This window comes from Electrophorus electricus, chromosome 8 (genome assembly GCF_013358815.1).
Source record: "Electrophorus electricus isolate fEleEle1 chromosome 8, fEleEle1.pri, whole genome shotgun sequence".
NCBI lineage: Eukaryota > Metazoa > Chordata > Actinopteri > Gymnotiformes > Gymnotidae > Electrophorus > Electrophorus electricus.
In genome coordinates, this window is record NC_049542.1 from 10,635,258 (window position 1) to 10,652,089 (window position 16,832).

Genomic DNA, 16,832 nt, shown 5'->3' on the forward strand with positions numbered 1-16,832 from the left:
AATGCTAGGGTTCAAAACATAGGTGTAACCAGAAACTGAAACATACTATATGTAGCGGGAAATATTTTGCAGAGGGTACAGATCAATAGCTAAGAACCTCTCATGATCATTCCTGCAAACTGCAGGTACAGATGTGACAGGTTGGTCTCAAACTATTAGTTCTGTAAACCTTTTTTTCCCCCTGTATTATTAACTCTAATGAGAGTACTGGTTATGTGTTTTGCTATTCATAACCAAACGAACATGATTAGCTGACTCCTGTTGATAATCTTTAACATGGACTCAGTACACACTAAATGAAGTAAATGTTTTGTTATAGAAACTTACATATACTAACCCAGGATAGAGACTCTGATTCTCTCATTAATAACGTTGAGGGACGCTGTTCGACTTACTCTATATACAATGTAATCAAAAACAAAAGTAAGAAAAACAAATCAACATTATTTTATGAACAGCACATCTTTTTTATTAAGACAACTTTTCAAATGAAAAGTCTGACGTAAAAAGTACCTATTCAGATGATGCTTTCAGCTTTATGTTTGGTTTGTGGAGTTGTTTGTTGTGAGGGTGGCATTTTTGTAATCTAACAAGTAAAAGTCATAATAAACAGGGAAAGCTACTAGATACAACAGTAGAGAGAAAAAAATTTAAAGAAGAAATACAAAGGAAAAACAGCAAAAAGCAGTAAACATGGTGGTTTGCATACATACTCAAAAGCTGTATGACTCTCCATATGTACATATTTTCAGGGAAAAAATTCCTTTCCTTGTATAGCTATAGTTTTATAGTAAAGCAAACTGTATGTTTGATCCATGAATCCTTCTGGATCAATTGCACCTTCAATAGTCCATTTTGAAGTCTTCATGGTCCAAAATGTAATTGTTGAAGTTTATTCAAAAGAAGAATTTAGGGTCAAGCTACAAAACATTACTTCAATTTTTGTATGGGCAAGTCTGTCATAACTAGGTTGGAATTTTGAATATAAAGCACAAGCACACACAAATACATACCCACTCATAAAACAAAATTGACAACAGCTCTACCCCTTATCTTATTCTTTATGAAAACAGCTTTAAAAAAAAGAAAAAAAAAAAAGAAAAAAAGAAAAAAAGAACCAATCCACCCAAGACAATTCTGATGTTCCCCACTAGGGAATTTGTTTAAATTCTTTATAAAAGAAACAAATATATACATATACATACACACACATACACACAGAAATATGTATGTGTGTATTTATAGAGATGAACAAAGCAATTAAGTTCCAGCAGAAAAGGGAGCATGCCATTCCTCTTCACACAACATTTCAGAATCATCCCTCCTTCAAAACTTTTCCTCTCTTCCAGCAGCAAGAGCATTTATTTTTGCATTGCTACTCTGTTCATCCACCAACTTGGATGAACATAGATACCTGGAAAACTTTCATTAATCCTTTGCTAATTTACCTTCTTCCACTATTTCCAGTTCCTCGCCATCCAGTGCATTACAAAATGGTGGCTCTTTTGTCAGTCCAGTAGAACATGTGCATGCAAGTGTGTCCACTTCTATTAAATGCTCATTCAACCTGAGTCTGAGTCACTAGAGTCTGAGGAGGAGGCGGAGGAGGAGGAGGAGGAAGAGGAAGAGTCAGAGCTAGAACTGCTGGCACTAAGACGAGATGCCATAGCATGAGGTTCTGCCACACTGGGTTTGTCCACTGGGGGGGGGGAGGAGAGAAGAGAGAACAATAAAGCTTACAAAATAGCAATTCATAATGTCATCATAATGTGCAACTCTATGCAATTTATACCTCAAACTACAGAAATAAAAATATCACACACAAAAGAAATACACAGCAAACATCAAGACCTGTTGCAAATATATGTCAAAAGAAGTGCACTCCCTACTATGTCAACACCCACAGGGAAAGCAGAACGACTGTGGTAGCTAAAACTAGCACCAGTTATAATACATTTCTTTATTCATTTATGTCTGCATGTTTTTTGTCTGGGCAATTGGCACCTATCCTGACATCTTTGAAATCTCTCCATAATCTGCCATATAGAAGGCTAACCCTGTACTGGTTATGTGAGTCTTCTCTCAAAAGTAATCTAAACAAATCAAAGTAAAACATGATTCCAGTGCGAAACTGACTAAACCATAAGTTAAAGCTACAAAATCATGTCACAAGCAACTAAGCAATGTGTTGACCAGCTGCATGACAGGGAATTCTAAGAACAAACTCAAATTGTCTTTTGCCTTGACTCACGACATCCTTTTGCTTTGATAATATCTTGCTTGTTTGAAATGTACATATTTTTTTAAGTAAATGATTAATTTAGTCAACTAAAGTCAGTACAGTAGTCTCACACTGGACCTGGATCATCCACTTTTCATTTGTTAATATGAAGGTTAATCTCTTACCTTTGGTTTTGGGAGGTTTCTTGGTTGAATTGAGCTGCCCACTTACATCCTGTAATCTCCTTTCCAACTCCCTCTTTTTCTCCAGAGCCAGTTCTTCACGGGACTTGCCAGTGCCACCTTTCTTTGCTACTACAAAACACAAATACTAAAAATACTCTTGCATACTGTCTTTGTTTTAAACACTAAGCAACTTATGCATTACATTGTAATAATAAGGAATCATTGATCAATGATCCCCTAATTGTTCATCTAATAAATTGTGCTACTTCATAGACATTATTAATGAAATTTCAAAAATGATTGTCACCATTTTATTCATGAGATGTTCCCTTTATTACAAGTCTTAGTACTGATGTACACATTCCCAATGGAAACCACTTTTGAAAACTCTAGAACTGAAGTACATGCAACTCTTACATAGTAACCATTTCCTCCATTAACTTCTGTTAAAAGAAGTTAAATAAACTGAACCCAAGATGACTCCCTCGGACCCTTCCAAAGTTGAGATCAAAAATGAGGCGAACCGTGTGTATTTGTTTTCCCCACAAGCATAAAGTCAACTGTGACAAGTGAGGAGCAAAATTGGGACACATGGTCTTTAAAAAGTTCAAAGTATATTTGCTAGCTTCTATCTTACATGTACACAGCTTGAACTATGTTGGTAGCATTTAGTCCAACCCTGTGCATAGCCACCTGATTTTGTTATGAACTCTTTGCAAGGGTGAACCCATCAGTAAAATCTGGTGGTGCAGAATATGTGCAGATGTTGAAAGCTAGTTAATTTAAGTAAGATCTAATCCAATTTATCAAAGCATATCAAATATAAACACATTTTGTTTCATGCTTGGTAAGTTTGTTTAATTAATTAATTAATTAATTAATTAAGCACTTACGGTATGGCTTTCGAGGTTTCTTGCGTAGGCATGTCATGACGTAGCGTTCCAACTCCCGCAGCGTGGATGGCTTGAGTGTCTCAAAATCAATCTCTATCTCCTCTGGGTTGGTGTCACGCAATGAAGGTTCACGTGATTGAATTATATGTACCACGCGACCAAGCTTCTCACCAGGAAGCTTGTTGATATCCAGGCTCAGCTGTCGTTTCTCATCATAACTCATAGGGCTGCTCTCCTCCTCTTCCTCTGAGTCGTAGTGGGGAGGGAGGGCCATGGCCTGAGAACCATAACATGCTGCTTGAGACTTCTTTGAGGATCTGAAGAGCAAATGAAGAGAGAGTTTGTTTTACACAACATCACAGTAAAGCTAGTGTCAACTGTGTAACTTATGGAGCTGTTTAAAAGTGGTCTGTAAAGTGCACAAATACAAAATATTTGTAACAATCATCTACAACAAATCACCAAATGTAATGCATGCATGATAAAATAGATCAATATACAGATAACATCCAGTCAGAGTGAGAAACAGAGTCCAATTAAGCAACTCTGTCACTGTCACATTAACTCTGTTGATGTGATTAAACAATAACATGTTTAATGAATCTTACAACCAAAACTGGACATTTCAAAACAGGTTTTCCAGCCTGCTACTCAATTCTGCTTGGTCAAAGAAAATGAGATAAACTATCTGTTTTGCAGGACCAAAAGCATTTTGTTTCATAGAAACAGACAATGCAAACAAAACCCTGATAAATACAGCAAATTTATTATTAAAGCTTAATGTAACATCCATACTTGTTCTTGCTGCTCTTCCTGCTGGGTCCCTTCTTGCCTTGTGTGGAGGACGCTGTTGCCTTGCTGTTGTTCCTACTCTTCGCTGTCTTTGTGATTTTGGGCATTTTGGATGCCCGGATGACCACCTCATCATCCGCCACAGCCCTGCTTCGCTTATGCTTCTCTGACTTTTTCTTTTTCTTCTTGTCTTTCTTTTTCTTTGGCTTGATTATTGTGTCTGAAGAAAGAGCAGCCAGCTGCTCGTGTACTGCCCTCAGCTGTTTTATGGAGGGATGTAGATATGCATCATTAGGTACCACATATGGTTGGAGGTTGTAAACAGGCAGCAAGAAATTGTTAGGTGCCTGTATGGCCATAGTTATATCTGTGTGTGGGTATGCTGTACGTGTCTAGATGCTCAGGCTCAGTTTCTACCTGCGTACAGACCTGTTCCTGAAGCTGAGCCAGACGATGTGCTCTCTCCTCCTCACTATCTGAGCTAGGACTGCTCTCACTCTCACTACTTATTTCACTCTCAGAAGATGAAGACGAGGAAGAGGAGGAGGAAGACGAAGAATGACCACCTAGACCACTGCCTAGAGAGGCAGATGGGAGGGAATCCTGGGGCTCATCAGGCATTTTGGCAAAACGGAACTCAAACACATCCTTAAATACAAATGAGAAACAGACAGAGAATATTCATTAAGGGACATTATACAACTAGTTGGTCATTATAGCAAAATAAACCCCCAAATGGTGAACTAAATTTGAAGCATTTCAATTTCAAACATTCAACTGTGCCATGTAATAATCTGCTATGAAAGCCTTTCAGCATTATAGGTTTTGTGCAAGGTACAATACACAAAGAAAAAAAGACCAAATACTGTACCTGTAGTTTCCTAGCCATAGCCACCACATCATGGTCAGGTGGATTGTACTTGTAGCAGTTTGAAAACATTAGTCGAACATCAGCTGCAAATTCAAGTGCTTCCCTGTACTCTCGCTGATCTATTTTACACTATAAAAAACATTTTGAAATTAATTAAGATCTTAGTAGAGCTAGTAGTATTGCTTTATTATAATTTAGAATTGCAAGCTAATCAAATTAAAACTAAATTATATTAAGTACCTTAATTGTACTGAGGTCCATTGGATTCTTGATAATGTCATGGTAGTCATGTATCCCCAATGATGACGCATCAACGGGCTTGTAGAAAGGCCAGGCATATGCTGCATGTTTCTTTGATAGCAGCTCTTTAAGGATCCCATTACAGTAGTGTAGCTGCCGGCTTAGCTTCCCCCTCCGCACTGGCTGATGCTGGTTCTGTGAATCTGGCAAGTCTTTCCGTGGTGGTTTGATGGGTCTACCACTGCCTCCTCGTCTTGCTGGCACTTTCCCTCCAACCAGACCTCCTCCAAGGACAATGGCAAGGCCAAGGTCACGATTTGGGTTAATTCCAAGAGCAGAGAGGGTCAGGGGAGAGTCACCCCCACTGCCTATGCCTAGACCCATACCGCCAACACCAATGGTAAGGGGCATGGCCATGGGGGTAGTGGTATCAGCTTTGCGCTTGACTCCTTTTTTCTGGAAATAAATGGAAAGAAAAATAAGGCCAAGCAATATATGACAAATCTTCTGCAAAAGGACTGATTTACAGTCCCATTTTTAGCACAGCTTGGCTAGTTGATTGAAACTCTATGTTGGTGTGATCTCCAAGTATACAGATTATACAGTCAAAATCTTATTTTACTGAATCTAGGTTGTGTTGTTATGGGTCTTGCTATGGGCAATGCTCCAAGCCCTATACCTTACCTTTGCAGTGGGCTGGGTGGGGGGCAAACCCATCAATGCAGGGGCACTGAGAGGAGTGGGCAGTGGATTCTTGGCTAGTAGCATCTGTGGTGGGGTGGAGAGAAGTGAGTCTGGCATATCCGGGGTATGAGGAGAGTATGCAGATTGAGACACTGAAGATACAGCAGGGACCTGGTGAACAGTCGTTATCCCACCTGAAACTGAGAAGAAAAAAGAAGAAAAACAGACAAAGAGCAAATTTCAAGTTTCAATTTTATAACAAATTATAGAAAACAACATTATAATATAGTATTAAGCATTAAATTTTACTTCCATGATACTAGAGAAATCTGATGTAATGGCTGTATTGGCAAATAAAGTAAAGTACATATGGCTTTGCGGCCTTTGCCAGGTTTGCCCCTTGGGACAGGTGAGGGTAGCTCCTCCTCCTCTTGTGGCATCTGTGCTACCTTCTGTAAGAAGGCCTTTTCCAGAGACTGAGCCATCAAAACTATGTCATCTGTTGACTTGGGGACATTCACAATAGATTCAGAATCCATGCACAGACAAGGCAATACAGATAAGACTACAAGATAAAATTATGAATATCTTGATTACCAAGGCATGCACTGAATAAGTTGACTAATCCATTCCAAAAAGATATAATAAACTGAATGACTGAAATGAAAGCATTAAATTAAACCACATGGACCACAGCGAGTTGTCTTCTGACAAACAGCTCCATATAGAGAAAAATGACTGACCTTATTATAGATGTAGCAGTTAGTAAACATGGTGTTAAAGTCTTGCAGACATTCAGTAGCACTGCGGTAATAGTTGTTTTCTAGTCGCTTCTTAATCGTGCCCATATCCATCGGCTGTTTGATGATCTTATGGTAGTCCTATATCAGAAGAAAAAAGGGAAAATATCAGTAATATGGCCTTTGTGCCAAATTCCACCACATAAAATTACATTAATTTACTTAAATGTGGAAATTTCCTTCGAGAATTTAATGTAACTGATGTAGTCTATTAAGAGTATATTGCTTTTTTTTAAATATTTAGATAATTATACTTGTTTCTCTTAGGAGGTATTTTACCATGATATTGATCCATCAAGTAGTTAAGTGACCCACGTTCTCCGATTGCTTATGTCTTAAAACTTTTGTATACTGTTGCATCATTCAGACAGTAAAATAACTCACAGGCAGGTTGAGCTTTGTAGCATCAACAGGCTCATGAAAAGGCCAAGCAAAATGGTGCCTCCAGAGATACTTCATGACAGATTTCTGGAGGAACTGGAGCTGGTTGGTCATTCGACCCTGCCGGCTTGGATCTCGAGTAGGAGGACGGGGCGGTCCAGTGGAGAAAGCATGTGGGTGTACAGGGCCCTCAAAGCCCTCATAGAGCAGTGATGGCTTGCGTATCCGCTTCCCAGGGCCAGAAATAGGCTGCTCCATCATTGTGAACCCCTGAACACCCATGTCACTGCAAAGAAAAGACGGAGAGATTAAAATTAAAATATATTAAGGAAATATTATCAAGAAAGCACATAATACTTAGACAAAAAGAAATCTCTATTCCATAACAGGCAGTCTTGAATATATAGTGTATAATATACATATGCACAGGAAAGTGGTTCTTTGACTGCAGTTCAGTTCACCAGTGATGTACTTAACATTATTTGTTAGGGAAAATATTTTGTTACCAGAGATCCCTGGCACTAATATAATGCAATATTCATCCCCAACAGGAAAGCTAGATCCACTTATATGCATTATTCTCACATTAGATGTATTATTAAACTAAACACATCAAGAAGTTTTTCGATGCTCAAAAGGTCAGTAAAATATGAACCAAAGATTGGTTTATACTGGGTCACGTGTACTCTGTAACTACAAGACACTTGTGAATCCACTGTCAACTTCAGTTGACATTTGCAGAAAATACTGTATTACAAGTGCTCAATAGTAAAAAATGGACTAGAGGGCATGCTTCATTACCTAGACCCATGCTGCATTAACTTGCAACCTCCAGATGGCTTTACACATATTTTTTAGCAAATCAGGATACATTTCAATAACTTAAACCTTCTTTCATATTTTTTTCATACACCAATAAAGATGTTTTTTACTGCTCATTTCTGTCACTTGATGATAAAACTAATAGCACTTTTCATTGGCAGCCATTACTATGGAAACTAAGCGACCCTACAAGACATGGAAGTTGTAATTCATAGAATTATAGAAATGAATGTGAGAATATGTGCAGCTTTAGAAATCGTCTGAAATTGAGAGAATATGAGCAACTTTCCTTCAACAGAACTAGACCATGGTTGGCCAAGGTTGCTCTTCTATCCAACCCAAACTTACCTGAATACAAGTATCTAAGCCATTACTAAATTAAGAAAGGCCCCTCTTTATCCATGAGCTGTGTGTTGTGAGCAGTCCCTAGTGGACCCCCCCCCCCCCAAAAAAAACCTAACCTTGCCCTTTAACTAGACTGAACTGTATTTCAGTCTAATATGTTCTTCAGTTCACTTGTCCTAGGGGCAATGGAAATATCTGGTAATAAGTCATGTTTTATTTACACAAGGAATGAGCAATATTTTAACATTATGAAGATTTTCATTTGCTAATTTAATGTTGCAAAGTGTCTAATAACTCCACTTGGCATAATAAAATAGGTAATATCTTAACCTAGTGAATGACACAAGTTTCAAACGGTTGCCATTGGAAACACTTTATTATATATTAAAAAAAGTTATACTTGTACAAAATTCACACAAAAAAAATCTATCATAATTAGTATAATGACATCAACTGAAGAAAAACTTACTTTTTGTGATTAGAATAGGTGTAGCCAAAATGTATATAGAAAACGATACACAGATTCAAAGCATAGCTAGCGGCATAAATGGCTAGTTATAACGTTAGAGTTTGGGCTATGAGACAAGACGGAAAACTTCCTGTTTGGCCGTTCAGGTTGGCAAATAAAGAAACAATGTCAAATATAGCCGACAGTTAACATCTAATGGGTTTCGGGTGGTTTAGATGTATACAACGCAGGTGTCTAGCTGTCTGGCTTCTGGTAACCTAGGCAGCCAGCTAGGCATCCATTACCGTTTTGTTGCCCGGAAGCGTAAAAACGCTAGCTTCAACAGCTGCTACCTCACAAAGGTTATCTCAAGAGTAAATTTCAGAATTTAGGATGACAATGGGGTCTTATTGTAGTGAACCCGAGTTTTAACTAACTACCCATCTTAGGATCAAGTTAAAACTTTGCGATGTACGACCGACACACACTTGCCATTAATACTACCAAAAGCTAACTAACGCTAGCTATCTCGGTTTATTTAGATAGCTAGTAAGCTAACTAGCTAGCAAAAACACCACATAGCTACTACCAAGGTCCCAAAGGTCTCAAAACAGGCAATTACAGAATTTGCCACACGACAGGCTGTTTAACGAATTAAAACTTACATTTTAATTAGCGAGTGATTCTGGATTTCTGAGAATATTGAGAACATTGCATCTACCATAGTGTTGAACGTTATCGTCCACGTCCATTTTAAATTAATAAGAGCGATATCACAAGCTTATCAACAATTAAGTGAAAAGGAGGCTGTTGTCATTTACTTTCACCGACGACACTTTCTTCTACATTAAAATTATTCGTGTTTCAAGATTGGAAGGGCAATTAGCTGTCTGATGGCGCCTGCGCACTAGTGTGACTGAGTTCAAAACAGTATTCAGATACTATTAGCTATAGCTAGCAAAAGTATCAACATAAGCGCAAATAAACGAGAAGTAAACAAACGCAAAACGTAATGACATGGCACAACCAAAAACAACCTACCTACCACCGATAAAGTAAGAGTTCATTCGTAAAAACAAAAACACAAAATATGAACATTTGACAACCAGCCAGCTACAATATTCGTACTGATCTTAAATTAAACACCAATTAATTCATTCTATACCTGTCAAGGGGCGGGCTTATGGCCGCCTTCATCAGGATGGATCTGGATTATGAATTAAAACCGGGTCCCTTGAAAGCTGTGAGCCTCCCGACCTTGCACCGCTAACTTCCTTTAACTCCCCAGCCACAGCTACAGTGAAATGGCGACGCACTGGCTCCGCCCGAACCTTTATAAACCTTACAACAACTTCATTGGTTAATGGAACTGCACGCGCGCACGCCTCCGCGCATTCTATACGCAACCGTGCTCGTCAATCACACAAGCCACGCCTTGCTACGCACAAAGGTTGACGCATGCATGTCAGTTGACGATTTCACAAAAACGGCTAGAATTCGCCATTCCTTGTGAGACGCAGACAACACAAAACAAGTATTAGGCGATTAAGTTCGGTATAAATCCATAAATTATCTTCAATTAATTCGGTAAATATGCGTACACACATATTGCTCAATGGTCACAAAACCGCAGGCGCGACTATCCGTGGACGATTCGAGGTATGCTATTGGCTCGTTCGATCAGTTACGGATATCGGACAAAAGCGACACTCGGGACTTCAGTCCACGCTAAAGCGGTTCCAACTCAACGAAGTCGCCATTTTAGAACATCACCGCGATAGTAATGTAAAATAACCACGTTCGTACTGTACAACCAGATAAAAATATGATTTGTATGTCGCCAGCCATCATGTACTGCAAAACGAAGTGTCTACGCAATCCTAGTGTTGCTCACACCTCAGGTAAATTCTAAAACGTAGCCAACAAAAACCAGCGTCAAAGTCTCCCCTATGTGGCCTAGGAACACAGTCTGCCCTAAAATGACGCAGCAACTTCAGCACTTGTTTCTTCTCTTAAAAATCTTAACAAAGACTGCACACGTGTTTCATATTTAACAATTAAAGGACAGTGAAACATAAAAGAAAAGCCAGTCGTCCCACACAATGACTACTCGAATCCACATGGCCACAAGGTAATAAACTACAACTTGCAATAGTAAAAAAAAATATCCCAATATTTACCAATAACATGGGTTAATGAAAATAGGCTACAGTCCCTATAAATGCATATTGTTTTTGCATGGGGCCTAATCCAAACTACTACGTACATCAAACTGAGGGACACATAGCTACAATACTGAAAATATTTCAGGGTAATCATCCGTTATCTAGCTAGATTAGCTAAAGTTTGAAGGTTTCTTGTGCAACGTAGATAGCTAGTTAGCCGCCAAGATTCGATTTGAAACAATTTCCCTAAGAGACTACTACTCTTACCCATCCCCCACTACGAAAGGTACGTATTTTTAACGTCACTGAACGAAATCTAGAGCTAGTTTAAATCTAAATTATGCAAAATTTAAACAACAAAAAAGTTCCACACTATTTTACATTTAAAATATATACATTGTCGATTTAAAAAACCCTACTCATTTCAATATATAAGGCTAGTAAAATAATACAACCTATACATCTATCGAAGGTGTGTATATATATATATATATATATATATATATATATATATATATATATATATATATATATATAAGGCTGACGTTGAAATCCTCATACTTCACACATTTCCCCCCTTTCTTCTTTTCTTCGGCCACGTTTCTTTACTCAATACATTTCCTTCCAACATGTCCGACTTCTTCTTCTCCATTCATTGGATCGAAGTAGGGGGAGGGAAAAGTCATGTGATATTCACATAACTACAAATGGCAAAGGCTACTCACAGATTTTTGCAAAACCTGAAAGCCCGTGAACATCCTACAATTACCGTTAAAATACTATGATTGGTACAAACCCAAAATAAATGCATAACGTATTACAGATTCATCTGTCGATATCTTCAAAGAATTATCCAAGAGAACGGTGCTAGTGACGTCAGCCGCACTCTGACTGGGTAAAAGAATCACGTGAATTAGGCTGCCGTAACTGTCAGAAGAAAACTGTATGTCCACCATGCTTACTGTTTTTGTAGATAGCTGTATAAATTCCAATCATTTAATAGCTAAAGAAATCATGACAGTGATTCTTTGCGTATGTGGGTTGTTGTTTTTTTTGGAGAGAGTGAATAAATATCCCCATCGCTGACATGAAAATTCCTTGTTTATCTGTGACCACGTGGCTACCGTAATAAAGTTATTTCGCCACCAGATGTCTGAGACATCAGTTTTGATGTAAAGACTTACATCAGTTTTGATCTATAGACTTAAATATTCTCTCATTCAGAAATATGTAGCCACTGATTATTTTGAGACTTGAAATTAGGCCTACCTATACAAAAATATGTCGTGCCCCAAAGCAAGCCTTGTCTTAACCAATAATTTGAACGGTAGTGATTGTAATTGAAATTATCCTATACGAAATATGAGTATTTGTACTCATTTAGCTTATTTGTTAAAAATATCAACCAGGTCTTTGCTATCTTATTGGATACTTGCTTGAGTTGTGTTGCCTGGGATGTTAGGTTTAGGTACATCAATTGGTTTTACATCAGAAAATGATGCTCATTGTTGGTAGTCTATAGTCGTCAAAAGTTTTGAAACTGACACAAATGCAAGTTTTCACAAAGTTTATTGTCTCGGGTTTTGTTGTTTGTTTGTTTGTTTTATATCCTTTTGTCAGATGTTTATATGGTATAGTGAAGTAGAATTATAAGCATTTCATAAGTTTTTAAAACCTTTTATTGACAAATACAACTGGAGAAAATGCCTCATGTCTGCAAAAAATGTGTGCAGTGTGCAGCCCAAACTTCAGCCAAGTATGATTTGTTTCATGTACTTTGTATAATTATATTTAGCACCTCTTCTGTTCAATTCTATCCATTAAATTGCTTAAGTTAGAGAATATTGCGCAGTGATACAAAAAAAGAAAAAGATGCTGAGCACAGTACAAAAAACATGTTGACAAGAATCTCCTAATCTATATACCCCCTCCCCAAACAAAACCCAGAAAAAATACAAACAACTTACATCTGACAGCAATGTTAATCACTTCTTATAGCTGTGATTTTTTCAAATGTCTGTATTTGCTATTCAATCTCACCAGAAAAACTACAGCAATTACTTAGGATAATCAAAACAACCTCAGGAAGAAGTCATGTTTCTTCTTAAAAGTCTCCACCTGTGGAAGAATTCAATCTTTATATTGGTACATATCCAGTTTGTCAGGCTGGCTGTTTATTTATTTATTTATTTATTTATTTGCTACAGACAAAGGTGCAGATATGTGTATTCAAGGACACAGTGAAGCCTCAGACAAACTGAGATGTTGGAGCTGCTCATTCAGATTTGCTGATGGTGGAGTAGAGGGCATTGATTACTCAGGGAATGGTTGTATGTGTTCCACTCGGTTCCTTATGATGATTTCTTACATGCAAATGGTGTTTTGTGAATATACTGTCGTTCCTAAATCCCCAGTCAGCTAGTTGTAAAGTTAAACATTCAAATATAAAATGAGGATGCAAACTTCAGAATTAGTTAAAGAGAATAGCTGGTCCATCTTTTATTGCAAGTTAACATTAACAAGCATTATTGAGGCACCCTCCAGAGAATGTCCAACAACCAAACATAGGACCCACGTTTTTATACATTGGTCAGAATTGATTATTCATTCATCCCACCGTTTTACATACTAGTGTATCCATTCGCCACCATTACATCCAAACCATACATTAGTCAACATACGCAAACTGACATTAAACACCTACATCAGTTGGAATTCTTTACCACCATTTTCAAATAGAAGACTTCTCTTAACCTTGTCCTAAAGTAGATTGTTTTTCTGTACCATACTGAGCCTGGTGGAGAGGTCTTATATCTTACCCTGAGTTCCACCAAAGCCTAACCAGGATCCTTTGCTGAAGCCTGCAGAGGCCTCTACAGAGGCCCTGTATGCAAATCATTCTAAAAGGACAAAGACTTTCTATACTCCTTTATGTTTTATGTCATTAATATGTCTTTTGCCTGTTAACACTCTTTTATTACCTCATTTCCCCCTTTTGTGACTTTGTTTTTGCTACTCTTTTCAAACATTTTAACAAGTGTTTAAACACACAGTCTATTCATAGGATAGGTATGATTACACTTATCCCAATATGTGTAATATAATTCATGGCAAATTTAATATTGTGTATAGCAACACTATGTTATCTCTGTTTTTGGTAGTGTCAACAGTGATAAACAAACAAGAATAAAGGAACAAAATAATCACTCATAAACAAACAAAAATAAATAAAGTAAATGAACAAAATAAACACTTGATAAACACTTGATAAAGCTCATCTCATTTCCCCCTGCTCCACCGTATGAAACCCATACTGTGCATCAATGAGACCACTGAAGACAGAGGCCAAACCTCAGAAACTGAGGCAGAAGGACTAGCTTCCAGATGAATCATTAGTTCTGGCCATACATCAAGAGACATGTGGACTTAGGCTGCCACAAGGAGTTCGAGCCAGTACAGCAACAGTGCCTGCCTTAGGTAGTGCACACCCAGGATCTTACCCGTCCTCGGTCACATGCCTTTCTCAACTGAATATCATCACTCACTCATCATGCAGGCGATGTCAGTACGGTGGCCAGATTTTCCGTACCAGTTGCCCACCAATAAGGCACCTGTCTGCCATATGCAATGTGGAACAAGGTAAACTTACGAACCATATCAAGTGAATAAGTGAAACCTTCATAACTAAAATAAAAAACAAAGGATAGTAGAAAAAGCTCAATTCAGAGCATAACGTGGGTCAAAATTACACAAAATCATTAAGAGTATCAAGACCTCTGAAAGCCTGAAATGCATATTCAGATGCAGGTGTGACGTAGCAGGGTACCTGCTTATCATATACTGGTGGCATCACTATACCTTGATAAGCAACAAACATCTGAGATGATACTGGTTTACTAGACCTCTGATACATGGAATAATACAACACCCACATAATGCAAGGAGGGCCTCCCTACCACTACACTATCCAGTAATACTGTTATCACCAGAGTTTTCAGCTAATGCATTGTGCAATGACTCTAATTTAGACAATGCTTGTATTGTTTGGAATAAATGTACAATGTTTCACCAAACATAACACAAACACCACCTCTTTCAGCCAACAGCATATCCGAAGCCACAACCTTTGCCAAGACATTAATGAGGAGGCTTGTAATTGTTCTGCCACAGCTGACAAAGCATCAGGGGGGAAATGAATAAACTGTTCTTGATTATAATAAATATAGTTAATCCAGTCAACATGCTTATCGAAGGTAACCCACCAAAAGCAGGAAGACTCAAAACCTGCTTCAATCTGATTTCTGGCCTTAAATTCATCTGGTACTCCCCTAGGAACCCCAATGGCATCTATGTATACCTTATCATCAAAGCTACCTAATACCCCAGCACACTTATGAACAGGATGATTATTGTGTCCGGTCAATGCACCCACAGGGACAGAAATCATGGAAAAGGGAACTACTAACATCACCCTTGCACAAAGACTTGCCCATCGCACTACCAGTGTTACAGCTCATCATGACCACATACCCAAATGACAATATCACCCTGTCTCCCCTCACCACACTAAGAGGATGGTCAGTTTGTTGTACAACTATTAAGTGACCACTAGCATTAAAATGACAAGAACCCCAAAACGTTCAACTGGCATGATTCACAACCCAAATCCTTTTACACAAACCTGTGAAATTTTCATAGACTGTGACCAGATCCTTCTGTAGAATACAACAATCAGGAAATATAGTTGAATTGGTCCATACTGCCCTCACATCAGTTTGATTTCCATCAATAATACAGTATTATTGTATTTCTCTGGGGAAAGAGTAGTATTATTGTCACGATTGGCTGGTCATCCGCCAGAGAGGACACACCCACTTTAGATAGGGGCTGTCCTACACCCCTACCTCGTTCCCAATCACCGGAGTTTTAATCAATTACACCTGTGCATACGTGCATTTGCTATTTAAACCTACAGGTCTCTGGAGAAGGCGCTGCACATTAGTGGACTAAGCCAGATGGGAGGCTCATCCCGTGCATTGCTTCCCCAGATCCTCATATTAAGAATACTTGTTTTTTTTTGCATTTTATGAGTGTTTTCATTTGACCAATATAAAGAGCTCTTTAGCTCGACCTTGCCTCTCGCTTCCTCTGTGCAGTTGCTACCATCACAGTTATATTGTTCAATAAACTTTTGACAGGATGACATATTTTTCATGGTTTTAACTAAGTGTGAGATACCGCTGTACAGTAAACACCAGAATGGACAAGGTTTATGAACATTACAATCAGTGGAATTAAAGGGACGAGGCCATATAATTGGCTGGGATCTACTTTTAGCACACACAATACAATTATCTGTTGTTATGGTCCCGGCTATATAACTGGCATGAGACAGCCATACATTATCAGTGTATATGGATGCATTAACCTCTAATTGTTCCATGAAGACTTCAAGCAAGTTTTTTAGAGAGTGAATAACACTCCGTTTATTCTGTCCTAGTCCTGTTTCTACTGTGTAATTGATCAAATGTGATATGGTAGTGCCTCTTAATCATACCGCAGGTGTGTGATTGATGCATGTATGCACATCTTCCCTACTTAACCATATCCAGTTGTTGGTAAAAACAGCTGAGGTTGCAATAACACAGACAATCCAGGTGAATACCAGGAAGGCAGCGGGACCAGATGGTATCTGCGGGAGAGTCCTCAAAGCCTGTGCAGACCAGCTAGCCCTGGTATTCACTGACATCTTCAATCTCTCCCTGACGCTTGGTATCGTCCCATCCAGCTTCAAGCATTCCACCATTGTCCCCGTCCCGAAGAAACCTCGACCCTCTGGCCTCAATGACTACCACCCTGTTGCCCTCACATCAGTCGTGATGAAGTGCTTTGAGAAGCTAGTCAGAGATTTCATCACATCTTCACTGCCAGCCTCCATGGACCCACTGCAATTTGCATACCGCCACAACCGCTCCACTGATGATG

At 38.6% G+C, this 16,832-nt stretch overlaps 1 protein-coding gene across 5 annotated transcripts; it reads right to left on the reverse strand.

Annotated features, from left to right (window-relative positions):
• Positions 1–642: 642 nt before the first annotated feature.
• On the reverse strand, positions 643–11,690 carry brd2a (bromodomain containing 2a). Of its 5 annotated transcripts, none has more exons than XM_035528928.1 (12): positions 11,409–11,690; positions 7,071–7,353; positions 6,630–6,767; positions 6,254–6,392; positions 5,887–6,086; positions 5,203–5,658; positions 4,963–5,091; positions 4,509–4,739; positions 4,095–4,351; positions 3,300–3,616; positions 2,407–2,535; positions 643–1,699 (listed from the first exon to the last, which is right to left on the reverse strand). In XM_035528928.1, exons 2-12 carry the CDS (start codon positions 7,347–7,349, stop codon positions 1,563–1,565), a joined length of 2,412 nt encoding a protein of 803 aa, XP_035384821.1. In that variant the 5' UTR covers positions 7,350–7,353; positions 11,409–11,690; the 3' UTR covers positions 643–1,562. The 5 variants fall into 5 exon arrangements, with proteins under 5 accessions (XP_035384821.1, XP_026888290.1, XP_026888288.1 ...); XM_027032489.2 differs by lacking the exon at positions 11,409–11,690 and adding an exon at positions 9,848–11,337 and having other exon boundaries at positions 2,407–2,532; positions 4,521–4,739; XM_027032487.2 differs by lacking the exon at positions 11,409–11,690 and adding an exon at positions 9,848–11,337 and having other exon boundaries at positions 2,407–2,532.
• Positions 11,691–16,832: the final 5,142 nt, after the last annotated feature.

Excerpts from the sequence above, each read along its gene's own strand:
- brd2a (XM_027032486.2), bottom strand. The coding sequence starts at position 9,879 with ATGAAGGCGGCCATAAGCCCGCCCCTTGACAG. Across the intron at positions 6,087-6,253 it reads CAAAGGCCGCAAAGCCATAT|TTTCAGGTGGGATAACGACT; the intron begins GTACTTTACTTT and ends TTTTCTTCTCAG. Across the intron at positions 3,617-4,094 it reads AGGAAGAGCAGCAAGAACAA|ATCCTCAAAGAAGTCTCAAG; the intron begins GTATGGATGTTA and ends TTTGCTCTTCAG.